Below are 27,471 nucleotides of genomic sequence, written 5' to 3' on the forward strand. Positions count from 1 at the left end.
ATATATCTAATTCCCTCTTAAATATATTTAATGAGCTGGCGTACACTGCCCTCTGTGGCAATGAGTTCCACAGGTTCACCACTCTCTGAGTGAAGAAATTCCCCCTCATCTCTGTCCTAAATGGTTTAGCCCTTATCCTTAAATTATGTCCTCTAGTTCTGTTCTCACCCGCCAAGGGAAACATTCCTTCTGCATCCAGTCTGTCTAGACCTGTCAGAATTTTATACACTTCTATGAGGTCCCCTCTCAATCTTCTAAACTCCAGTGTGTACATCCCTAAACTACATAGTCTCTCCTCATAGGTCATTCCCGCCATTCCTGGTATCAGCCTGGTGAATCGCCGCTGCACCCCCTCCATGGCAAGAACATCCTTCCTCAGATGAGGCGACCAAAACTGTACACAGTACTCGAGGTGTGGTCTCACCAGTGCCCTGTACAGCTGCAGCAAGGTATCCCTGTTCCTGTATTCTAACCCTTTTGCTATGAAGGCCAGCATACCGTTTGCCTTCTTGACCGCCTGTTGCACCTGCATGCTCGCCTTCAGTGACTGGTGTACAAGAACACCCAGGTCTCTCTGTACTTCCCCCTCTCCCAATCTATTGCCATTTAAATAATAATTTGCCCTCCCGTTCCTGCACCCAAGGTGGATAACTTCGCACTTGTCCACATTATAGTGCATCTGCCATTTATCCGCCCAATCGCCCAGTCTGTCCAAATCGCTCTGGAGCTTCCTGGTCTCTTCCTCTGAGCCCACCCCCCCTCCTAGTTTAGTGTCGTCTGCAAATTTGGAAATGCTGCATCCGACTCCCTGATCCAGGTCATTAATGTAAATTGTGAACAGCTGGGGGCCCAGGACAGATCCCTGTGGTACCCCACTTGTTACTGCCTGCCATTCAGAAAATGAGCCGTTTATTCCAACTCTCTGTTTTCTATCTGACAGCCAGTTCCCTATCCACGCCAAAACTTTCCCCTTTATCCCATGAGCCTCAATTTTCCATGCTAATCTTTTATGTGGGACCTTATCGAAGGCCTTTTGGAAGTCCAGGTACACCACATCTACTGGCTCTCCCCCATCTATTCTACCAGTTACTCCCTCAAAAAATTCCAATAGATTAGTCAAGCACGATTTACCCTTTGTAAATCCATGTTGACTCTGTCCTATCCTGTCCCCATTTGCTAAGTGCTCCGCTATTTCATCCTTAATGATGGACTCCAGCATTTTGCCCACAACTGATGTAAGGCTTACAGGTCTGTAATTACCTGCTTTTTCCCTACCCCCCTTTTTGAATAGTGGGGTAACGTTAGCTACCCTCCAATCCATCGGCACTGTTCCCGAGTCTAATGAATTCTGAAAAATCATCCTTAGTGCATCCGCTATCTCTAGGGCCACCTCCTTCAGTACCCTAGGATGCATGTTATCAGGCCCTGGGGATTTGTCCACCTTCAATCCCTTTAGCTTCCTTAACACCATATCCTTAGAGATATTGATTTGCGTCAGTTCCTCCTTTGCCAATGTCCCTATTTTTCCCGATATCCCAGGGAGGTTTTTTGTGTCTTCCTTCGTAAAGACTGACCCAAAGTATGCATTTAGTTGATCTGCCATTTCCTTATTTCCCATTATATATTCCCCCGTATCTGACTGCAATGGACCAAAGGAGGCGGGTACCCGCCCCGCACTGGGACCCGCCAACCCGAGGCGGGAAGGGATTAGTGCCAATTAACTGCCTGTTAACAGGTAGTTAACAGGCAGTTTTTAGCCTAATCCCTATTTTGAAGGGTGTCGTGTGGGATTCCCGAAGGCTCCAAACCACGCCAGGTTAGAGGAGTCGGGTCGTCGGGTTGAAGGACTTGGAGGGGTTGAGATGTCGGTGTTCAGGTGAGTGATGGGTGCATGAGTGCAAAGGTAAGTGTGTCTAAAGTGTGTAAAGAAGTTTAAATTACCTGTACTTACCTTTACAGCCTTCCTTCCTCTAGGCTTCAGGAGTCCATCATTCAGCCGGCACAGAAAGCAGAACAGCTGCGGTCTGTCAAAAGTGACAGCCTGCAGCTTTCAATGCCGGTGAGATTTCTAACTGAGTCTGCGTAGAAGGACTCAGGTTAGAAGTAAGACTGTCAGTGTTTGACAGCTTCAAACAGCTGTGAAACACTGATATTTCATCTGTCAACACGTCTTGACAGATGAAATTTCAGTCTGTGACGTCACCTGTTGCTGGGTGGCTCTTAATTAGCCTGCTGAGCCCGCTGGGCGGGCTCAACAAGGTTAATCAAGTGAAAATCGCGTGGATTGGCCGCATCTCGATGGAGGCGGGACTACAACCCCGAAAGTTGTAGTCCCGCCTCCTTCCTGACTTCTGAATGAAAATCCAGCCCTTAAACTTAAATAAAGCCAATTACAGAGGTATGAGGAGCGAGTTGGCCAAGATAGATTGGAAAAATTGATTAAAAGCTATGGTGGTAGATAAGCAGTGGCTAGCATTTAAAGAAATATTTAATAATTCTCAATAAAAATACATTCCATTGAGAAACAAAAACTCCATGGGAAAAGTGATCCAACCGTGGCTAACTAAATAAGTTAAGGATCGCATAGATTGAAAGAAGCAGCTTATAATGTTGCAAAGAATAATAGTAAGCCTGAGGATTGGGAGATTTTCAGAAATCAGCAAAGAATGACCAAAAAATTGATAAAACGGGTAAAAATAGAATGAGAGAAAACTAGCAAGAAAAGCAGATTGTAAGAGCTTCTACAAGTATGTAAAAAAGAAAAGAGTAGCAAAAGTAAATGTTGGTCCCTTAGAGGCTGAGACAGGAGAAATTATTATGGGGAATAAGGAAATGGCAGAAACGTTAAACAAATATTTTGTATCTGTCTTCACAGTAGAAAACACAAAAAGCATACCAAAAATGGTGGGGAACCAACGGTCTAATGTGGGAGAGGAACTTAACGTAATTAATATAAGTAGAGAAAAAAATACTAGAGAAACTAATGGGACTAAAAGCCGACAAATCCCCTGGACCTGATGGCCTACATCCTAGGGTTCTAGAAGAGGTGGCTGCAGAGATAGTGGATGCATTGGTTTTGATCTTCCAAAGTTCCCTAGATTCTAGAATGGTCCCAGTGGATTGGAAGGTCGCAAATGTAACACCTCTATTCAAGAAAGGAGGGGGAGAAAAAACAGGGAACTATAGGCCAGTTAGCCTGACATCAGTCGTCGGGAAAATGCTGGAATCTATTGTTAAGGAAGTGGTATCAGGGCACTTAGAAAATCATAACATGATTAGGCAGAGTCAACATGGTTTTATGAAAGGGAAATCATGTTTGACAAATAGAGTTTTTTGAGGATGTAACTAGCAGGGTTGATAAAGGGGAACCAGTAGTATATTTGGATTTCCAAAAGGCATTCGATAAGGTGCCACATAAAAGGTTATTACACAAGATTAGGGCTCATGGGGTTGGGGGTAATATAGCAGCATGGATAAAGGGTTGGTTAATGGACAGAAAACAGAGAGTAGGGATAAACGGATCTTTTTCAGGTTGGCAGGCTGTAACTGGTGGGGTGCCGCAAGGATCAGTGTTGGGGCCTCAGCTATTCACAATCTATGGCCCGTATTTTCCAATGCCTACGGGTGTGTATGAGCTGTGTACACACCCGTAGGGACATCGGAAATGCTGGTTTCAGGCATGCGAAGTGCATGCGCTGAAAACCGGCATTTCCAATCTGTCAATAATCCTCTTGACAGATCGGATGCCTGCCCTGGAGAAGGGCCTCTGCGGGTGGAGAGTTCCGTTTTCTGCAGAACCAAGCGTAAGGCCTGCTTTTACCAGCATAAAAGAATTGGAAAAAGTTTTAAAAAAATTCTACTCATTTATAATTTAAAAATACTTTTTAAAAAAGGTAAGTTTATTTTTAGACTTGTAAAAAACTTTAATTATTTTTTTCAAAAAATTAAATGTGTTTAAAATATTTAATTTGATGTAATTTTAATTCATTTTAAAAATGATAGATTTTTTAAAATGTATTTAATATTTTAGCGTCTTTTTGGGTGATCCCCATTCATACTTTTGACGGGTCTATCTGTCAAAAGTATGAAGGGAGGTTCCCTTCTCCTATTGGCTGGCCTTACCCACGTGATCCCAGGGACGCCTGCGAATTGCATGCGCCCCTGGGATACGTGGGCCCTGCGCATTTCGACTGTGGAGAGGCCCAGCATCGGAAGTGTCTGGACCTCAGGAGCCCTCAGGTAAGAGCGTAGATATCGTTCCTATAGGAGGCATCCGCACGCAGGAAGCCTCCTATCGGAAATTACGGGCCATTATTAATGAAGGGACCGAGTGCAATGTATCTAAGTTTGCTGATGATACAAAGCTAGGTGGGACAGTAAGCTGTGAGGAGAACAGAGTCTGCAAAGGGATATAGATAGAGTAAGTGAGTGGGCAGTAAGGTGGCAGATGGAGTATAATGTAGGGAAATGTGAGGTTATTCACTTTGGTAGGAATAGAAAAACAGAATATTTTTTAAATGGTGAGAAAATTTCAAATGTTGGTGTTCAGAAAGAGAAACACAGAAAGCTAGCATGCAGGTACAGTAAGCAATAAGGAAGGCAAATGGCATGTTGGCCTTTATTGCAAGGGGGTTGGAGTCTAAGAGTAAGGAAGTCTTGCTACAATTGTACAGGGCCTTGGTGAGACCACACCTGGAGTACTGTGCATAGTTCTGGTCTCCTTATCTAAGGAAGGATATACCTGCCTTGGAGGCGGTGCAACAAAGGTTCACTAGATTGATTCCTGGGATGAGAGGGCGGTCTTATGATGAGAGATTGTGTAGAATGGAGTTTAGAAGAATGAGGCGATCTCATTGAAACATACAAGATTCTGAAGGGGATTGACAGGGTAGATGCTGAGAGGTTGTTTCCCCTGGCTGGAGTATCTAGAATTAGGGGGCAGGCCATTTACAACTAAGATGAGGAGGAATTTCTTCACTCAGGGGGTTATGAATCTTTGGAATTCTCTGCCCTAGAGGGCTGAGGATACTGAGTCTTTGAGTATATTCAAGGCTGAGATAGATAGATTTTTGGACTCTAGGGGAATCAAGGGATATGGAGATTGGGCGGGAAAGTGGAGTTGAGGTCGATGAGCAGCCATGATCTTATTGAATGGTGGAGCAGGCTCGAGGGGCTGGATGGCCTACTCCTGCTCTTCTTTCTTTCTTTCTTTCGAAAAGGTGATGGTGAGCCGCCTTCTTGAACCACTGCGGTCCTTGTGGTGAAGGTACTCCTACAGTGTTGTTACGTAGGGAGTTCCAGGATTTTGACCCAGCGATGATGAAGGCCCGCTGGCTTAGGATCAGCTCTTAAGATAGTCTCAAATTGTAGTCGCCATTGTTTTCTATGGAGAATATTTTGCAATTTTGTTCTCATCCACAACATACAGCAATGCTCGATCCCCAAAGCAGTAACATCAGGCAGAAGCCAGGAGCAATGGTGAGGGGCAAATCACAACAACTGGCTTCAAGAACTGGTAGAAGAAAGAATAGGGGAAAGAGGAGCACATTACCAAAATGAAATGGGAAGAGGGAAAGAAGAGAGCCAGTGTGAACATAGGAGAAGGGAAATAGGACCACTGGGAACTGCAGGGAGATGGGGAAAATTGACTCTGTGAATTGGGAGAGGAGGGAATTCATGAAATAAAACATCATTACTAACTACTAACATAATCCAATACAACCTTTCCATTTCTTCACAAGAAATGAGGGAAAACCCTAGCAATTATTGGCAGATTGTTCCAGTTATCATGGTTAAGATCTATACTGTACGTAAACACATAAGCTGCATAGGCGAGGTGGAATAAGTGTTCACAGCCCAACATATGCATGACGAATGGGAATTGAAAGAAGTACAACATTAAGATGCAATTGTGTTAGGATGTGCAGCTAGGATGTGCAGCTAGAACAAGCAAATAAAATACTAGGAGTACAAGGTAAGACTTGTACGTCTAGATTTATATTTAATTGTCACAAATAAATAAATTACATTTCAAATATATATCTACCCTTCCCTTAAAATATGCAAATGTCTGATTCGATTACTTCCAGTGACAAAGCATTCCACACTCCTAGGGAGTTATTTTGGCCAAAGGGTGAAAACAGGCACTAAATGAGTGCTGTGCTAATAAGAAATGCCTGTTTGAAAGTCCAGATTTAGCATGCAATTTTTGAGCCAATTGATGATCATTATTTAAACATTGCTACAGGCGCTAACCAGAAATCTGCAAGTTTAGCACTCAAGTGTTGATTAGACACAATTTTCGTGGAGCAGTAGAATGTGTGGAGTGCTCTGGCTGGCACACAGCAGCAGGTTTCAGGTTGGCTCAGGGACCGAAGAAGAGAGCGCACAGGTTCTTGGATGCAGCACTGGAGGTCCTTGTGGAGCAGGTCCAGAGGAGGTGGGATGTCCTGAACCCACCGGGGGGTGGGGGGGAAGGCGCAGAAAGGAGGCTACCTCGCCCTCCTGTCCCTCTCTCCTGCAGCAGCTGGTGCTGCTCTGCCTGGCCTCATGTCCTCCTCCCATTCCTTGTCCAGATCAAATGGGACCCCTAGCAAGATACCCATGACCAAGCACTCCTTTTCTCCTGGTGACTCCTATTAGGTGTCCAATAAGGTGGAGTAGCACAGCACTCTTTTTAAGTGAAGTCCACAGAGAGTTTCCAGAATAAATATTGCTCGAGTGTTGGTGAAGTCATGACAAAGTGTTCCAGTAAGTCTCCCGATGTGTTTCCGAGGTCCTCTTCACAGCTCCAGCAGCAATGATCATGAAATGATGAGTATCCCTTTAAGTAGCACTTGAAATCGACACCAACGCCGTATTTACTCCCAAACAGCTGGTCGCTGTTAGGACAGTGTGTTAGTTGAAGCACTAGCCACAAAATGCCGTGCAGCCTCTTTAATGAGCAGATCTTTTAAGTGGCAATCAGCTGTTTAATAAGCCTCCAGGTGGCAGTTCCTAGCGTGCGCTTCAACACCTTTACCAAGATGCCCTCTTGTGCTCAACACGGACTAAACTGCCGTTTTAGCTTAAGACCCCATCTTGGCCACCTCTTTAACGCCTAAAGTATTCGGCGAAAATTGCCCCCGAACATAAGAATTAGGAGCAGGAGTAGGCCATATGGCCCCTCGAGCCTGCTCCGCCATTCAATAAGGCTGATCTTCGACCTCAACTCCACTTACCCGCCCGGTCCCCATATCCCTTGATTCCCCTAGAGTCCAAAAATCTATCTATCTCAGCCTTGAATATACTCTCTTTGCTCACTCAGTGACCATGTTAAATTGATGACCCCCTGTTCTCAACTCATCCAAATAAAATAGTCTCTCTCTTCACCCTATCAAAACCCTTCAGAATTTTAAACTCCTCTATTAAATATTCTCAGCCTCCTTTGCTCCACTGAAAATAGTCACAGTATTTCAAGTCTTTTCTAATAAATACAGTTTCCCATCCCTGGCACCACTCTGCTGTACTCCCTGTGGCCTTTGTCCTTTATATAATGGAACTAGCTGAAGTGCCCGGCGGTGCCGAGGCTTTTTCGAGGGCATGTTGTTGTTGGAAGAGAGAGAGAGAGCAACTGGGGGGAAGAGAGAGCGCGACTGGGGGGAAGAGAGGGAGGGGAGGGGGAGGGGGAGAGGGGGGAGGGGAGGGGAAGGGAGGGCGGGGGGGGAGGGGAGGGGGGGCGGGGGGGAGGAGGAGAGAGGAGGGGGGAAGAAGGGGCGGGGGGGAGGGAGGGGAGGAGGGGGGGGAGGAGGGAGGAGGAGAGAGGAGGGGGGGGGGGAAGAGTCCACGAGCCCCCTGATCCCCGCCCCCCCCAAACTCCCGAGCCCCCTGATCCCCACCCCCCGAACTCCAGAGGTTGGCCCCCCCGAGACTCGCACCCCCACCCCCACCCCCCGAGGCTCGCCCACCACCCACCCCCACCCCCGAGGCTCGCCCACCACCCACCCACCCCCGAGGCTCCCCCCCCCCCCCACCAACCAAGCACCGAACTCCGGAGGCGCGATCTTCCGAGCACCGGCCTCCCGAGCTGGCTTCAACATTGCGGCTGTGCGAGACAGCCGGAGGGCCCGGTTGCCAGGGTAACCGTGACGCTGACCAAGCCCCGCCCCCCGGCCGAGCCAGAGAGAGACGCCGCGTCTCAGCTCCTGCTGCGCGCGCACCCTAGCGGCGCTGGGCTGAGGCTCGGCCCTCCAGCCTTCGAGTGGGGCCGGGAGGTGCCTAGCTCGGGCGTGGGTGCGGAGGAGACGCCGAGGCTTCTAGGCCTACCTGGAAAAACGGGGAAAGGTAGGAAAATTAATGAGATTAGATAAGTTAATTACTTTCTAAATCATTTTTTTTAAAAACAATGTGTGTTTTAAAAGCAACGTTTTTTTTTTAAGACGCAGAGAGCGGGAAAAAGGAAAAGTTTGGAATCAAGATGGCGGCGACTCACCTCGGTTCAGAACGATAAGGCCCGGCCACACACGCACCGATTGGCCCGGTGGCACACGCCAGCAACCCGGCGTACGATTGGTCGAGCTCGAGGTCACTCTGTCGCTAATGAGCGGATAATGAGATGCTAATGAGCGGAATGTTAAGGTTTTTGGGATACCGCGGGCGCGATTTTAGCCCGGCCGAAACGTAAATACGCTTAAAACCGTCTCGGAAGCGTAAGCTTTCTTTGGAGGTAACGCGCGCGTAGGTACGCCCTGTAACTTTCGAGCGCATACCCGACAGACGCACACGCGATGAATGACAGAATGACAGAATGATCGACCAATTTATATATATACTAGCTGGGGAGCCCCGCGTTGCGAGGGCAATTTTGGGGTGCTTGGTCTCCCTGCCCCTGTGTGTCCCCCCTCTCCCTGTCATGTCCTCTCCCTGTCCTATCCCTCCCTCCCCTCCCCTCTCTCCCTCCCCTCCTCTCCCTCCCCTCCTCTCCCTCCCCTCCTCTCCCCTGTCTCCCTCCCTCCCCCCACCCCCTCCCCTCGCCCGCCCCCATCCCTCCCCTCCCCCACTCCCCCGCTCCCTTCTGTCCCTCTCTCCGGCCCCTCCCCCTGCCTAGCGCCTGAGGTCCGGTGCCGTTGCGATAGCGGCCGTGCAGGGCCTAGCGCTTAAGGCGCGGTCGGGTTCTGAGGCCGGGACGGACCGGAGCTGAGGTCCCCCGCGTATCGCGCGGCTGATGGACGGCCGCTGCGGGCGGGCGGCGCATGCGCGGTCAGTGCGGGCGGCGCATGCGCGGTCAGCGCATGCGCGGTCAGTGCGGGCGGCGCATGCGCGGTCAGTGCGGGCGGCGCATGCGCGGTCAGCGCGAGGCGGCCCGCGGGGAGCAGGCAAGGGCGGCTTGGCGGCCGTTAGCGAGCGGGAAACTTCGGGCGGCCCGCCCGCGCTCCGTCCGCGACACCGTGAAACCTGAGAGGGGGAAGTAGAGAGAGACAGAGAGGGAAGAGGAGAAGGAGAGAGAGGGAAGAGGAGAGAGGGAAGAGGAGAAGGAGAGAGAGGGAAGAGGAGAAGGAGAGAGAGAGAGGGAAGAGAGAGAGAGAGAGAGAAATTTTTTGAGCTTCAGGCCCCGAGTCCCCCCTGCGCGAGGGTGAGGAGGAGGGGGGGGGGGTTGCTAAACACAATATAAAACTCAAATAAATTGTTAATTAATTCCCTAACACATAATTCAAATATTTACCTTACTTCCCTAACACACTGAAAGTGTGGGGAAAAAATCGTGAAAAATCAAGATGGCGGCCACTCACCTCGGTTCAGAAGGATAAGGCCCGCCCACGCACGCACCGATTGGTCGACCGGTCAGGTCACCGAAGCGTAGGATTGGTCAATCGTCGAGTCACTCGACACTCAACTGTAGGAAGGAACCCGCCGTCCGATTGGTCGACCTCGACGTCACACGGTCGCTAATGAGATGCTAATGAGCGGAAGGCTGAACGTTTTTCGGATACCGCGGGCGGGATTTTTGTGCGGCCGAAACGTAAATACGCCTATGACTGGTCCGGAATCGCAAGCTTTCTTTTGAGGCGACGCGCGCGTCGGTACGCTCTGTAACTTTCAAACGTATAGAGAACGGACAGACAGACAGACATCAGGACAGACAGAAGAGCCGCTTTATATATATAGAGATATAGATATAGATAGATAGATAGATAGATAGATGTCCAAACCAGCACACTACTCTAACTGTGGTCTAACCATTGCTTAGAGTAAATTTAACACTTACAAATTTATATACTACCTTATACCATATATCCCAAGGTATTTTACAGCAGCGATATCAAACAAAATTTGACACCAAGCCACATAAGGAGAGATTAGGCCAGGTGACCAAAAGCTTGGTCAAAGAGGTAGGTTTTTAGGAGCGTCTTAAAGGAGAGAGAGAGGCGGAGAGGTTTACCTAGAAGGTACAGCACAGAAACAGGCCATTCGGCCCAATTCCCCCATGCCGATGTTTATGTTCCACACGAGCCTCCTCCCAACCCTCTTCATCTACCTCTATTTCATCTACCTCTATCAGCATAACCTTCAAGGGATATAGGGTTGGAAAGTTCAGGACATCGAGGTTCTGAACAGTCTGATTCAACCTGAGACAACAGCCAGGGAAGAGGTTGAAGTTGGTGGCAAAGGTATGGAATTTGTGGAGTCCGAAGACAATGGGGCAAAATTGGGCTAGGTAACACCTGTTTTTTGGGCAGTACGAGGCCCCTTAAGATTCAAAAAAGGCATCCGTGGCATGCACACACACTTCTGATCCGAAGTGTGCCAGACGCCATATTGGTAAAGGAGTTAGTACACACGTACTCAACATCTGCCGGCATAGGCAGCACGGTGGCATAGTGGTTAGCACTGTTGCCTCACAGCGCCAGGGACCCGGGTTCGAATCCGGCCTCGGGCGACCGTCTGTGTGGAGTTTGCACATTCTCCCTGTGTTTGCGTGGGTTTCCTCCGGGTGCTCCGGTTTCCTCCCACAGTCCAAAGATGTGCGGTTAGGTTGATTGGCTATGATAAATTGACCCTTAGTGTTAGGGGGATTAAATACGTGGGGATCGGGTGGGATATGTGTCAGTGCAGGCTCGATGGGCCGAAATGGCCTCTATCTGCACTGTGGGGTTTCTGTGATAATGCAGAGCAGGCAGATCATGAAATCAATCAGCATGCAGCGCTGATCTGACGTCCGCGCTGTCATTTTGGACCTTCACGCTCCAGCTTACGTCCTCTCTTAACCCCGCACAGCTGAACACAACGTTAAGTAGCATGAAGGCCCCCCCCCCACCAGCGCTATTTAAAAGGATCATCAACTACTTACAGGTTAGTTGCTGATTTATTTCTTCTGGAAGTTGCTGCAATTGTACACATTTTAGGTGCTTTCTATAGTTGTTTAAAGTTTCAATAATCTACAGGGAGTGGGCTGGTAGGTGCTGAAGTACTTTTCTGCTGACTTCAAGGCTTCTGCACAAACCAGTTGCTTCCACACATAGGTGGACTAGTAGGCCTTTCTCTTGGCATTGAGCATGACTGGGGGAATGAGCAGAGACCACGCGGAGCAGGACAAGCTGCCAGAAGAGGGAGGAGGAGGAGGGGGGAGAAGTGCTCTCAGCAGGAGGCCATATCCGCTCAGGATGCTTAGGGAGCAATTTTCATACCTGAACTTCAGTGACGACCAATGTTTGAGATGTCTGCGCTTCACTAAGGAGGTCGTCACTGAAATCTGTCAACTGCTGCAGCCACAACTCCAACCTCAGAGCAGGGCAAAGAACAGATTGCTAGCGACTGACCAGGTGACCGTGATTTTGAACTTTTATGCATCTGGCTCCTTCCAGACTGGAGCTGGAGATATTAGCAACATTTCACAGTTTGCAGTGCAATGATGCATAAGGGAGGTCACCGAGGCTCTCTATGTAAAGTGAGACAGCTTCATTTCATTCCCTCTTACCAGAGAGAAGCAGGCAGAGCGAGAACAAGGGTTTGCAAGAATTGAAAGCTTCCCCCTGGTGCAGGGTGCCACTGACTGGACGCACATTGCTTTGCGTGCGCCGCATGTCAACTCTGTCATTTACCTGAACCGAAAGGGATTCCACTTCCTCAACGTGCAGCTGCTGTGTGACCATAGGTAGCGCATCATGCAGGTCAATGCCCGGTATCCTGGCAGCAGTCACAATGCCTTAATTCTGCAGTAGTCCCCTGTGTCAGCTGTATTTCAACTATCACGGCAAACCAAAGGCTGGCTACTGGGCAACAAGGGCTATCTGTTGACGGCATGGCTCAAGACTCAGGCCCGCAACCCATGCGAGAGCCATGCTGCCACAAGATATCTGATAGAACAGACCATTGGCATCCTAAAGCAACGATTCTGCTCTGGAGGGGCCCTGTAGTACTCGACTGAGCGGTTCTCAAGATTTGTCGTGGTGTGCTGCATGCTGCAGGACCTTGCCATCATAAAGGAACAACTCTTACACCACCCATCAGGCAAGAAGTTGAGGAACAGGAGCACGAGGAGGAGGAGGTGGAAGAGGAGGAGGCAGGAGAGGAAGAGGAAGGGAGGCTGCAACCTAGATAGCCCCTTTCTGCCCAGGTTCTACATGAACAAATAATTTAAGAGCAATGTCAGTAACCTCAACCCCAATTCCCCATTCACTAACACTCCTTCCCTCGCTCACTGACCATCACATCGTCCTCTTGTCCACAATGCAAAAATAAAAGCCTCCAGAAAATACACACTGCAATCCAAATTTATAAATTAAATCATGCCACATTGCATACAAAAATAAACTAATCACCCTTGTGCTTTCCCTTAGTGCCTCTTCCATGTACCTTTGCCTGGCCTAGTGATAGAGGTTGTTGATAGGTGAGTGATGGGGGTGTGGTGAATTGAGCAGTGGCTGAGGCTAGTTGTGCAGTTGGTAGGATATGCCATTTGAAGATGCGTTCACTACCTTGACCACTCGTGTGCGATCATTAAACTTCTTCCAGCATTTCATCCAGGTTCTTGGGACTATACTCCTGGCATTCACCCCCTCCCCCCATCCCCCGAGGATACAGGACATCTCTTCTCCTTTCCACCTCCTCCACCAAGATCTCCAGTGCAGCATCTGAAAACCTGGGTCGCTCCCATGTTAAATTCACTTGCAGAACAACTCCTAGCACCTGCTCCAGCCACATTGTACCTCCCCTTTAAGAGGTGCAGGCCAGCTTTAAGTATTGCAGGCTAGCTTTAAGTAGTGCTAGGCAGTGATGATATTGGGCCCCCTGCTGATGCGTGCAGCCAATGAACAGCGCTGGCTGCACGTCAAAATCATTATAATGAGCAGGCAGCACAAAGTTGGCATGCTGTCTGCATTCTACTCAATGGGTGTGTGTTAATCGCGCATCGCGATCCCCGCGCCCGTTTTTGGGGCGAACCAATTTTACCCCCAATGGCTTCACAGAATCACAGAAACCCCACAGTGCAGATAGAGGCCATTTCGGCCCATCGAGCCTGCACCGACACATATCCCACCCGATCCCCGTAACCCCTACACCAACACATATCCCACCCTATCCCCGTAACCCCACGTATTTAATCCCCCTAACACTAAGGGTCAATTTATCATAGCCAATCAACCTAACCCGCACATCTTTGGACTGTGGGAGGAAACCGGAGCACCCGGAGAAAACCCACGCAAACACGGGGAGAATGTGCAAACTCCACACAGACAGTCGCCCGAGGCCGGATTCGAACCCGGGTCCCTGGTGCTGTGAGGCAACAGTGCTAACCACTATGCCACCGTGCTGCCCTTCAGTCTAAAGTGTGGTGACCAGAACTGGACGCAATACTCCAGTTGTGGCCTAACCAGCACTTTATAAAGTTTCAGCATAACTTCTCTACTTTTGTACTCAATACCTCTATTTATGAAGCCCAAGATCCCATATGCTTTGTTAACCATTCTCTCAATATGTCCTGCCACCTTCAGGGACCTATGCACATTAACTCCCAGGTCCCTCTGTCCCTGCACGTTCTTTAAAACTGTGCCATTATTAAGTGTATATTGCCTCTCCCTGTTCCTTCTGCCAAAATGCATCACCTCACACTTCTCTGTTAAATTCCATCTGCCACTTGTCTGCCCATTCTGCTAGCCTTTCTATGTCCTGTTGCAGTCGATTGATATCATCACTGTTAGCCACACCCCCTAAGTTTGATGTCATCTTTTCTACACCCTCTCAACTTCCTCTATATTCTTTTTATAATATGGAGACCAGAATTGTACACAGTACTCCAAGTGTGGTCTAACCAAGGTTCGATACAAGTTTAGCAGAACGTCTCTACTTTTCAGTTCAATCCCTCTAGAAATAAACCCTAGTGCTTGGTTTGCTATTTTTATGGCCTAGTTAACCTGTGTCGCTACTTTCAGTGATTTGTGTATTTGTACTCAGAGATACCTTTGCTCTTCTACCCCACTTAGAATCGTATTTTCCAAGTAATATATGACCTCCATATTTTTCTTACCAAAATGTAAAATGTAAAAACAAAAAACTTAATTTTCTGAAAAATATAATTTTAATCTGGCCCAAAATTTACATGAACTAATGTTAAAAGTTTTTGTATGATTTAATCATTTAAAAAAAATGTAATTTAACATTTATTTTAACCCTTACACTGGTAAAAGCAGGCCCTACACCTGCTTTTACCAGGTGTAAGGGTTAAGAAAAAAAACCTAACAAAAACAGCTGCTGATTTCTGCCGTTAGCTCAAAGTTGCCGGACATTCAACCTCCGGATAGCACAAAGTTTCCTGTAGTTGAACAATTAGCCCAACTCTGCAGCAGCAAAAGTGTTTTGGGGCGCATGCAGGCGATCTGTCAAGGAGAAACTTGACAGGTCGCATGTTCTGGGTTTTTGCGCATGCGCAGCACATGCAGAAACCCGGAACTTGCGGGGCCATTTTGAAGGCTTACGACAACGTACGCACGGCCCCGCAAAATCTGGGCCCACACTTTTGAAACTTGAGCTACTGGGGTATTTTTAATTTCTAAAAGGTTATTTTAAAAAATGGGCTTGTGGAGACTCAAGAACTGAACTGCATCGCCTGTGCCTGTGGAATCCCACTGTCTACCTTGTCTATGAATAGTACCCTCTGATTTAAGAACATAAGAAATAGGAGCAGGACCAGGCCATTTGGCCCTCGAGCCTGCTCCACCATTCAATAAGATCATGGCTGATCTTAACCTCATCTCCACTTTCCTGCACTATCCCCATATCCCTTGATTCCCTTAATATTCAAAAATCTATCGATCTCTGTCTTGAATATACTCAACGACTGAGCCTCCACAGCCCTCTGCGGTAGAGAATTCCAAAGATTCACCACCCTCTGAGTGAAGAAATTTCTCCTCATCTCAGTCCTAAAAGGCCAACCCCTTATTCTGAGACTGCGACCCCTGGTTCTAGACTCCCCAGTCAGGGGAAACATCCTCCTTGCATCTACCCTGACAAGCCCTGTAAGAATTTTGTATGTTTCAATGAGATCACCTCTCATTCTTCTAAACTCTAGAGAATATAGGCCTGTTAAAAACTAGCTACAAAAGACTGATTTTTAAGCCAATCCACATTAAGAACATTACAGTTTGATGTAATTGTCTCGGTTGGTTCAGAGACATAGGGCTGGATTTTGTCAGTGGAGGCGCGTTGGGGGCGGGACTGCTGGTTTTCGGGTTTCAGTCCCACCCCCAGCGACGTCTGACCAACCCATGCTATTTTCCCTTGATTGACCTTGCCGGTCAATTAAGGGAAAGCTGGTGACAGATGACGTCAACGTATGACGCTTCATCGGTCGAAAACATTTTGACAGATGAACTGTCAGCGTTTGGCAGCTTTCAGAAGCTGTCATACACTAACAGTCTCTATTCTAAGGTGAGCTCTTGCACAGAAGGCTTACCAAGACCCCTCTCCGCAGCAGAAAGCAGATGGCTACTGCATCGGAGAATGCAGCAGCCATTCTGTCATCTCTGCCATTGAGATGAGGCACCTCTAGATCCTCAAAGGTTGAAGCCTGCAGGAAGAAGCAAAGGTAAGGAAACTTTTTCCAACACTTTACACTCACCTCTCATACTTACTTCTCCACACTTGCACCCATCACTCACTTCTACAGCGGACTTTTCGATCCCTCTCACCCCCACAGACCCACTGCTTGCCTCGCTGACCCTAGCAAGGTTCGCAACCATCAGAAAGCCCGCAATTGCAGGTGTAAAATGGGGATAAGCCTCAAAACTGCCTGTTAACAGACAGTTAATTAGCTCTAATCCCCTTCCTGCCTCGAGGAAACGGGTCCATGCGCGACTCGGGGACCCGCCTCCCGGGAAGATGGTATGGAGGTGGGTTGGGAGCGCAGTTGGTACCCGCTCCCAGTTTCTGCCATTTCCCTGGCAGACCCGCCTCCCCAGGGCTGGGAAAATTCCCCCCATAAAGCTAGTACTTGTTCTCTCTTTAAAAAAAGCAAACACTGGGCATTCAACGAGGTACAACACGATAGTAGTTAAGACACTTAACTAACTCTTTGTATTAATTTTTGCACATCTTTAAAATAATGTATCTTCTTATCTCAACAAGTTTGGAAAACAGAAAAACAAATAAATTCCCCATACTTTCAGTGGAATCCTGCAAACACTAAGACATTGCCAGTAACATTATAAATGTATTTCTGATAGGTCAACAACATTTTTCTACTCCCATCAGAAGACGATCTGTGCATCTACTTTGTGCATTCTTAGTCAGAATGATGACAGTTTAAAATGATATTTTTTCAAAAGCAACTGGATCATCTGGCAAATTTACACATAACTATCCATATTAATTAAATTCCTAATCATTTTTAAATGTCAATTCTTTAATTTGGTCTATTTTCTTATGTCATATGACAGCTATCAACATTTACAAAGAGATTCCATTCTAGAAACGGAAGGCGGCAAGTCACTATCCATTAATATGTCCTAAAGTATAATATCTCCATCTTCAAATCTGGGAATCCCCAGAAGAATTAAACCAGAAAGATAAAATGAATGCTGCCATCTGATTTGTTTAAATAGTAAATATCCACAACAGAGTAAAATGTTATAATTAGGAGCTTTCAAATCATTATACATCCATAACGAGCATCTCTTGTGTATTCTATTATGCATACATAGGCCTAGAAATTCAGTGGTGCCCTGTTTGGGGCGCCAGCCTCGCCAGGGCGCTAAAAGTAGCGCCCCAGAAGTAGTCGCGGCCGCCCGCCGGAAATTGACTTTGCGTGCCCCAGAGGGAAGCGCGGCGCTACTCAAGGCGCCCCGCATCCCTCTTGGGGCGCTGCAACTCAATATCGCAGCGCAACGTGCCGCAGCGGACGGCGCGCTGCGGTACTGCAGGCCTTCCTCCCCTTCTTAAAGGCGAGGGGTCTGCTGCAGCGCGATCAAAGATCGCGAGTGCCGGCAAAAGAGCCCGGCACCGAGGAGAAGTGCCGGGCTCTTGGAACACAGCCGGCACTCCGCGGGGGCTGCTCAGGAGGCCGGGGACGGCGGCGCGGAGAGGTGCTGGCAGGCGGCCAGCAAAAAAAATGGCCGCCCCACACCTCAGCGCCTCTACCGCCGCAGGTAGGCCCCCCTGAACCGGTCGCAAATATCGACCGGCGTTAAAGCAGGGGCCGCTACTAAATTTCGTGATCGGAGCGGTAGCGGGGCGCTGCGCACACCGATGACGTCATCGGTAGCGGCGCAGCGCTAACGGCTAGTGCCGCCATTAGCGTACCGCTAAATTTAGCGGGAGACGTGGCCAGTGGCGTCCAACCCACTAAGTGCCCTCTTAGGGCGCTAACGGGTGGCGCAGCCCACTGAATTTCTAGGCCATAGTCTTTTAATAAATATTTAAGATATTGATCGTTATCATTCATATTCCTTGTTAAAAATGTTATATGTATTTATACACACACGTATCATATTAACCTATGGTATATTTGAACAATTGTGCAATAATCTTCCAATAAGTAAAAGATTTGTTACACAAAGAACAGTGGGCTGAATTTTGCCGGTGCTCAGAGTGCGGGATGGGAGGCGGGTCCGCTGTCAAAAATCACAAAGATTGACAGCGGGTCGGTATCCCGCTGTAATCCTGCCTCCTTGTCAGTTTCCCAAGTGTCGGGTCTGTCATCTCTGAACAGACCCGACACCAAGCGGCGGGTTAGCCAATTTAAATAGTTAAAAGCTTCTTAAAAGGTAGCTAAGATCCATTTTCCCATGTTCTTACCATTTTCCCAGGTTTTCAACGAGGTTCCCGGAGAGCGGCTATCACGTCAGGTAAGTATGTCGGGTTCTCAATGACTGTGGATTGCTGTGAATAGGTGAAAGCTGCAGAAGTGGTATAAAACCTACCATTTCACAGCTGTTCACTTTCCAATCTTAAAAGCTGGAGCATTAATGATTTGGAACCCACTTTTGAGCTTTTTGCACTTTTGAAGTGTTTGGAGTAATCTCTCTATCCACTGTCACCTCCTTGGAACAACCTATCTCAACATTGTCTCAACCTCACCTGCCATCCATTCCATCAGCATCAGTGCCCTTGAAAAAATCTCACCTTGGTCCTCAGAATCCCAACACGATCAGCCGCAACACCAGTATCACCGGGCACACCAGCAGCACCAACATCCACACCAACCTTCTCTGCAAACAACTGATGCTGCACTGGACACAGGGCATCATCACCTGTGCAGAGTGCTGCCTGAGATGCCAACAATGGCCTCACCATGTCCAGATTTGCTTCACTTAACACTGTACACCCTGGCTGCCACATGATGCACTAGGTTGGCACCACCCCACACCAGCACCATAAAGCATCCCTACAATGCCCAAATAATTCTTTTCACACTCATCACCATTCAGGGGCGGGGGGTACCGTTATGTCTCACCATTCACTGGAACTCACTAAGACACTTTCAAAGGTGCACACAAATCTGTCCAAGAAGACAAAGTGGTGACAATAAGGATTTCAATGCTCGACAACACAATTAACAGAAAGTTTACACGAACATAGGCTAAAACACCCAAGTGCCTACCCTTTTGTGTTGTAAATTGGTATGATTGCACTAGGATGAGGGTGAGTGTGAGGGGTGGCTAGTGAGATGGGGAAGTGATAATGTAGATAGAGAGGGATGGATGGAGGTGCAAGGTAAGTTGGTGTGAGTAAGGGTGTGCAGGAGTAGGGTAGGGAAGGCAGAGTGATGGGGATGTGATGAGTGGCACAGCAGGATGAGATTGAGTGTGGTTTTGCAGTAACATTTCGTGATCTACTGAGATCATTGAAAGGTTTGTGCCACGGCAGCCTGGTCCTTCTGACGACATCCCTGCTTGTGTCCTCCAATGCAATGTGCAACCAGGCTGTGTTGGTGTCTTCCGTCCAGGTGAAGGGAAGAGAACCTCCCTGCGTGCTGCGAGTCCCTCCATAAGCATACGGAGGGAGTCATGGGAGAGCCTGGGTGCCGTTGTGCACCTTTGTGCAGTGCTCGTCAGTGTTTACAGCACCTCAATGCTGCAGAACACAGACAGTAGAACTGTCAAAATCAATTTGGACATGGTCCCTTTAAGGAAACCGGCTAATGACGCATCATCAAATGACGTCATTAGACCCGCTTCCTATTAATTGGCCGGGAACTTCGCAGGGTGGGCTTAAGAAGCCCAATCAATGTAAAATCTTGTTGGAGGCCGGGATCGAGACAGATGCAAGGTTCCCTCACGCCACGGACGTCACGGATATCTCCCACAGAGGGCGGATCCGCTGAGGTTGGAAAAATCCAGCCCAGTGTTTTTTATTCTGGGAAACAAACAAGGTTTCTGTCAAATACTGCGTGCAAGCGGGTATTAAATTTTGCTACAAATGAAACAACATTGTACCAAAATAACTGGAAAAATGAAAAAAAAATGTTCATTAAACGCTACAGAAACAGGCAAACATTCCGCTTCTGTGGAATAAGCAAACTGATGGATAACTTCTGGATAAAGATGATCAATACATTTGATTAGAATTAAAATAAGTCTTTACAGTAGATTTTTCTCAGTAATGAAAAGCAATGTTGGCGTACAAGCAAACGCAAACAGAAAACCAATTTCTACTCTTTACAAAATTCAATATCTAATAAGTAGATTACTACATACGAACATACGACTTAGGAGCAGGAGTAGGCCACTCGGCCCTTCGAGCCTGCTCCGCCATTCAATAAGATCATGGCTGATCCGATTACTCCACATTCCTGCCTACCCTTGATAACTTTTCACCCCCTTGCTTACCAAGAATCTATCTACCTCTGCCTTAAAAATATTCAAAGACTCTGCTTCCACCGCCCTCTGAGGAAGAGAGTGCCAAAGACTCATGACCCTCTGTGAGAAAAATTTCTCCTCATCTCTGTCTTAAATGGGCGACCCCTTAATTTTAAACAGTGACCCCTAGTTCTAGATTCTCCCACAAGAGGAAACATCCTCTTCACATCTTCCCTGTCAGACCCCTCAGGATCTTATATGTTTCAATCAAGTCACCTCTTACTCTTCTAAACTCCAGCAGATACAAGCCTAGCCTGTCCAACCTTTCCTCATAAGACAACCCGCCCATTCCAGGTATTAGTCTAGTAAACCTTCTCTGAACTGTTTCCAACGCATTTACATCCTTCCTTAAATAAGGAGACCAATACTGTACGCAGTACTCCAGATGTGGTCTCACCAATACCCTGTATAACTGAAGCATAACCTCCCTACTTTTGTATTCAATTCCCCTCGCAATAAACGATAACATTCTATTAGCTTTCCTAATTACTTGCTGTACCTGCATACTAACCTTTTGCGATTCATGCACTAGGACACCCAGATCCCTCTGCATCTCAGAGCTCTGCAATCTCTCACCATTTAGATAATATGCTTCTTTTTTATTCTTCCTGACAAAATGGACAACTTCACATTTTCCCACATTATACTCCATTTGCCAGATCTTTGCCCACTCACTTAACCTATCTATATCCTTTGGTAGCCTCCTTATGTCCTCTTCACAATTTACTTTCCTACCTATCTTTGTGTCATCAGCAAATTTAGCAACCATACCTTTGGTCCCTTCATCCAAGTCATTTATATAAATGTTTTTAAACTGCTACTGAGCTTTAAAGAAAGCGAATTCCAGACCATAGCGCCTCAGCAGCTGAAGGCACCGCTGCCAATGATGGAGGGATGAAAATCAGGGATAAGCAAGAGTCTAGAATTGGAGGAGCGCAGAGATCTCGGAGATTTATAGGGTTGGAGGAGGTTACAGAGATCGGATGGGGCGAGGCCATGGAGCAATTTGAAAACAAGGATGAGAATTTTAAAACCGATACGTTGCCGGAAGTTATTACTTTTCTGCTCTTATCCACCAACTCTATTTAACACATGCGCTCACACTTTCATGAAATTATGTATTTGCACCCCTAGGTGTCTTTGTTCCTCCACATCCTTCAGTGTCTTTCCATTGAGTATACACTCCCATTCCTTGTTTCCTTCCCAAAATGTATTACCTCTCACATCTCATCAAATTGTATCTGCCACCTGTGTGCCCATTCTGCTAACTTACCTTGTCTATGTCCTCTTGAATGCTTTTACAGTGCTCCTCGCTGTTTGCCACATCTTCTAGTTTTGTGTTGTCAGCCAATTTTGACATTGTGCACCCTATGTTCTAGTCCAAATCAGCTAAACACATCAAGAACAGAAGTGGACCTAGGACTGACCCATGAAGTACACCATTTCCAATCCTTCTTCAATCCGTGCAACATCCATTAACCCTAATCATTTGTTACTGTCCATAAACCAATTTTCTATCCATGCGGCTAGACACTTGTCATATCCTGTGAGCTAACTTATCTATCCCCTTTGGAAAATCCAGATATACCAAATTTACTGATGATAGATAAAGGGAATTGAGACAGTCATTTCTCGAACAAACTCAAATTTGTCAAATACAACTTGCCTTTAAAAAAATCTGTGCTGGCTGTTCTTGACTATCCTGTGCGTTTCTAAATGCGCACAAATTTCATCCAAATTGTGGATTCCATGATTAGTTTGCCCACAACAATGATGACTGTCTATGACAACTGATGTTAGAATAACTGGTCTATAGTTACAAGCAATGTTCCCTTTAAGCTGCGTGGACAGACAGCGCTCTAGAGGATCTGCGCAGCCGGTCTTTAAATGCAAACACCGCACATGCGCGGATTTTTAAAGGGCCCACGCGGCCCAAAAATAATGAGGGGGAACATTGGTTACGAGGCTTATTATCTCTGCCTTTTGCATCAAAAATGATGGCCCTATTTGAAGCTGAAGGCCACCTGCAAGCAAATACGCAGCGCCGGCTGTACAGCGAAAGGTCACTGACTGAGTCAATGCAGTAAACCAGGTACACCTCAACTTTTCTTGTGGGGCCCATCATGCATGGGACAAGTTGGGAATTCCTGCACCCTCTGTGTGGTACCGTTTAAAGTGCTGCACATAAACACTGCCCTATTTTTATACACAATTTCATTGTGCCAAAGCTGGACAGCAGACCTTTCTCCTCAGGTGGAGAGAACAGCCAAGGAACTGCAAACATGCTCAGGCTTTCAGACCAAGGTGCACTCTGCTATTAGAGGGTATCTCAGTGAAGTCAGCAGCCATGATGCAGGCGGTAGCCCTAAGAGCAATCCTCCTTAAAATAATTCAGGCAGCGTGGACTGTTGCACAATGAAGGCACCATGGCCAATTTCCAAATTAACATGCACAATGATGTTTCTGTAGTTAGAAAGCATCTGAACATTACTTGAGTATAAACATAGAAACATAGATAAAGAGGAGGAGTAGGCCATTCGGCCCTTCAAACCTGCTCCGCCATTCAATATGATCATGGCTGATTCTCTATCTCAATACCATATTTCCGCGCTCTCCCCATACCCCTTGACGCCTTTTGCGTCTAGAAATCTATCTATCTCCTTCTTAAATATATTCAGTGACTTGGCCTCCACAGCTTTCTGTGGTAGAAAATTCCATAGGTTCACCACCCTCCGAGTGAAGAAATTTCTCCTCATCTCAGTCCTAAATGTCCTACCCCGTATCCTGAGACTGTGACCCCTCGTTCTAGACCCCCCCAGCCAGGGGAAACATCCTCCCTGCATCCAGTCTGTCTAGCCCTGTCAGGATTTTATACGTTTCAATGTGATCCCCTCTCATTCTTCTAAACTCTAGTGAATACAGGCCTAGTCGACCCAATCTCTCCTCATGCGACCCTTTCTGTTCATGTGGGCCTTGTAAGATACAGGATTATGGTCCAAGAAATATTAGCATGGCTAATTTGCAAAATATGAGGGACTTGTTTAATGCTAAAAGAAAACGAAAGAGACCGTTAAATCAACAGTTGTGTCAGTTAATCAAAATGGACCAGAGGCAGTGATGACCACAAAGGACTGTTTGGGTCAGTGAGTATGGGTCCTGGGATAAGCATAGCTCCGTACATAACATGTGAGATACAAACACTACTGCCTTTTTGTCCCCTCAATAATTGCTCTTCCCCTTCTAAATCTAGAAGTGCCTTTGGAACCCACAAACAAATTCCCATCCTGACCATTTTGATTACTGCAAATAAGATGGTTGACATTGCATTTGGAAGCGAGCCTTGCACTGCAAAAAATAAAATCTAAACAGCAACAAAAAGTGATGAAACAAACAAAAATCTAAAAAAAGCAATATGGTTAGCAAAAAAAAGGAACGAGCAACCTAAAAGTAAAATGTTATAGTCACCTTTAAGAAGCCTACTCCTACAGGCCAGGACACCCAGACACTACGAAGCCCATTCACGAGAAAGCCTCCAGTCGGCCCACTTTTCTTCAGCACAAAATGAAACTGACAATGAATTGAGTGCACCAATCTGTGCATCTGATTTTGCAACCCATGTTCCCGGCTATGAAGGCTCCACGTTGCCATTGAAGCCTTGGTAAATTGCCCCTGCTGTATATAACTACTAGAGTGCAAAAGCAAAATACTGCAGATGCTGGAAATACTCAGCAGATCAGGCAGCATGCTCTATTTCCAGCATTTTCTGTTTCTAGTTACTACTAGAGTAGTCTGGCTGAATACCTTAAAATTATTGCACATTTTGCATCATCAGAAATACTTGTAAAAGCAAGCAGTCCTCAAAATCAAAAATTATAAAATATATGTGCTTACCAGAGGTACGATCTTTACAGATTTCTTTTTGGGAATCTTCTGCAGATAGTCATTGACTTCAAGGCTGAAATAAAAATTGTACACTGTGATAAGACAACTCACAAATAGAATTTGACTGTTCAGATAAGTTTATTTTTAAATGGTGCACCAGAGCAACAACTCACAAACATACCTAGCACCTCATAAATTCCATGCATCTGTCTACTATGTAGCTGTTGAACTAGCTGAAATATTATTGTGTATTAATATACTTTTACCTAAATGTAGCCACATAAAGATCACAAATTGCTCAACGTGTTTAATAACTGATTATTGAAAGCATTACTTTGTGCTGCCACAAGGTGGCACGTCTGTACTATAAAACACACTTGACTTCCAGGTTTACTCTGATGTGCACATTTGCAGAACACAGAACAAATGCACGGCTGGACTGATACCAATATTGGCACAGATGAATTAAGAAAATCGAGACAGAAATTAACAAAACTTCTTCATTTCTATCAGCATAAAAGACAATAGAAAAAAATGAAGATCCAAATTTCTTTCCACCATCTACAAGACACAAGTCAGGAGTGTGATGGAATACTCTCCACTTACCTGGATGAGTGCAGCTCCAACAACACTCAAGAAGCTCGACACCATCCAAGACAAAACAGCCTGCTTGATTGGCACCCCATCCACCACCTTAAACATTCACTCCCTCCACCACCAGTGCACCGTGGCTGCAGTGTGTACCATCTACAAGATGCACTGCAGCAACTTGCCAAGGTTTCTTTGGTAGCAGCTCCCAAACCCGCGACCTCTACCACCTAGAAGGACAAGGGCAACAGGCGCATGGGAACACCACCACCATGCAAGTTACCCTCCAAGTTGCACACCATCCTGATTTGGAAATATATCGTTCCTTTTTTCGCTGCTGGGTCAAAATCCTGGAACTCCCTCCCTAACAGCACTGTGGGAGTACCTTCACCACAGGGACTGCAGCGGTTCAAGAAGGCAGCTCACCACCACCTTCTCAAGGGCAATTAGGGATGGGCAATAAATGCTGGCCATGTCAGCGACGCCCACATCCCATGAACAAATTGAAAAAAAGCAACTGTGTATCTCCTTAACCAATCCGATTGAAGAATCGTTAATGAGCAGCACAGAGTCTGAATCAGGAAGTGTCAGTTAGAATATTTAATTCAATGTCAAATCAGGTACAAAAAGCAAAATAAAGAGGGAAAGAAAGATTGGATTAAGAGAGAGAGAGAGAGTTAAAAAAGACAGAAAGAAAAAGTTAAAAAGTTATTTAATTTAAAAAAAAATATTCAACAATAATTAAAATCTAAAGGAATGAGATTCCATTTTTGTAAATGTTATTTTTCAGTGCCAGAGATGTTGTTTGGAGGTAATTAAGACTTATCACACTATTAAAAATGTACTTAAACTGGAATGGACAAGCCCTAACTTTTTCTGGTGAGTTTTGTGGATATATAATCACACAAGTACAGCAATTTAACGCCTTTCCATGCATTTCACTGCTGAGTCTCTCAGCGAGATACCATTATAGTGCAGCTTCTGGAGGAACAGGGCAACTCGGACAGCAACTTCCCGATTTCTGTCGTTAGATGCCCTGCTACAGCAAAATTTGGCCCGATATATTTTTGCCCGCTGGTTAGCAGTCTAGCAGGGGAAGAAAGAGTTCAATTTCTGTAAACAGTCCCTCCCAACCAAAAAAAAAATCTGACTCCAATTTAATTTTACTTTTTGTTCGGAATCCTGCTAGTCTAACAGGCTTATGATAGTGTAATTGACTAATGCCTGGTTGTAGAGTTTCCTGTGGGGGTGGGGAGGGAAGTGATTACCAACCAAATAATTCCTAACAAATTTAGGTAGGAGAGAGGGTGCTATAGTGCACAGTTTCTTCACCACTGGAATGTGGTTTGAATTAGCTTACCTGTATTTCATGTTTTATGTTGAATATTTTACCTGTCTACATTAGCTGTAAAACAGATTGTTGACAGAGCAAGTCAGGTCCCCTTCAAGAGGTAGGGGGCGATTTTCCCAGCCCCGAGGAGGCGGGTTTGGAGGCGGGACAGTTGGCAAAATGGCAAAAACTGAGGGTGGGCGAGTTTCAGTCCCAAAGTACTAATTGGCTCAGAGGAACCCACACCTCTGAAATCAACTGGCCAATTAGGGGAAAATCGTAAATTTTTCCCACCTCTCAGTGGAGGCGGGTTTGGAACCCACCCAAACCGAAACCTGCCTCCATTGGGAAAATCGCGCCCGTAATCTTAGAACAGAAAAAACAAAATGGGTGAATATGGAATTTCTTTACTCAGCAGAGTTATGAATGGATTGATTTGTCTAAAGTTTTAAATATCTTTTCAACCATGGTGGCTACCTGGCCAGTTTTTCCATCAGGCCAGCCAGAATTTTGAAATTGCTGCTAGCTGTTCGCAGCATCACAGTGGCTGTTTGCTTCAATATTACAAACCAGATCACTCTATTACCCAGTACAGCTATACACACAAAGCACAGATTATTTTGACTACTAATCAACAAACTATTGAAGCTTAATTGAATATTATTTGTTGGACAGGTTGGGTTATTGGGCAGATGCATGGCAGATGCAGTATAATGTGGATAAATGTGAGGTTATTCACTTTGGTGGCAAAAACAGGAAGGCAGATTACTATCTGAACGGCAATAGATTGGGAGAAGGGGAAGTGCAACGAGACCTGGGTGTCCTTGTGCACCAGTCGCTGAAGGTAAGCATGCAGGTGCAGCAGGCAGTTAAGGCGGCAAATGGTATGTTGGCCTTCGTAGCGAGAGGGTTTGAGTACAGGAACAAGGATGTCGTGCTGCAGTTGTACAGGGCCTTGGTGAGACCACAACTTGAGTATTGTGTGCAGTTTTGGTCGCCTTATCTGAGGAAGGACGTTCTTGCCATGGAGGGAGTGCAGCGAAGATTCACCAGACTGATACCTGGGATGGCAGGAATGACGTATGAGGAGAGATTGGGTCGATTGGGCTTATACTCGCTGGAGTTTAGAAGAATGAGAGGGGATCTCATTGAAACTTATAAAATTCTAACAGGACTAGACAGACTAGATGCAGGAAGGATGTTCCCGAAGGCCGGGGAGTCCAGAACCAGGGGTCACAGTCTAAGGATAAGGGGTAAGCCATTTAGGACAGAAATGAGGAGGAATTTCTTCACCCAGAGAGTGGTGAACCTGTGGAATTCTCTGCCACAGAAGGCAGTGGA

At 46.5% G+C, this 27,471-nt stretch overlaps 1 protein-coding gene across 2 annotated transcripts in view; it reads right to left on the reverse strand.

Annotated features, from left to right (window-relative positions):
• The window catches only part of ufsp2 (ufm1-specific peptidase 2), a 186,592-nt gene that overhangs the window by 81,241 nt on the left and 77,880 nt on the right, over positions 1 to 27,471 (reverse strand). For both annotated transcript variants that reach the window (XM_085981385.1, XM_085981395.1), the window contains one exon: positions 24,222 to 24,285. In XM_085981385.1, coding sequence (XP_085837511.1) covers positions 24,222 to 24,285 — 64 coding nt within the window. The remainder of the gene's footprint in view (positions 1 to 24,221; positions 24,286 to 27,471) is intronic.

This window comes from Somniosus microcephalus, chromosome 1 (genome assembly GCF_052327205.1).
Source record: "Somniosus microcephalus isolate GS21.2 chromosome 1, FLI_Smic_1.0, whole genome shotgun sequence".
Taxonomy (NCBI): domain Eukaryota; kingdom Metazoa; phylum Chordata; class Chondrichthyes; order Squaliformes; family Somniosidae; genus Somniosus; species Somniosus microcephalus.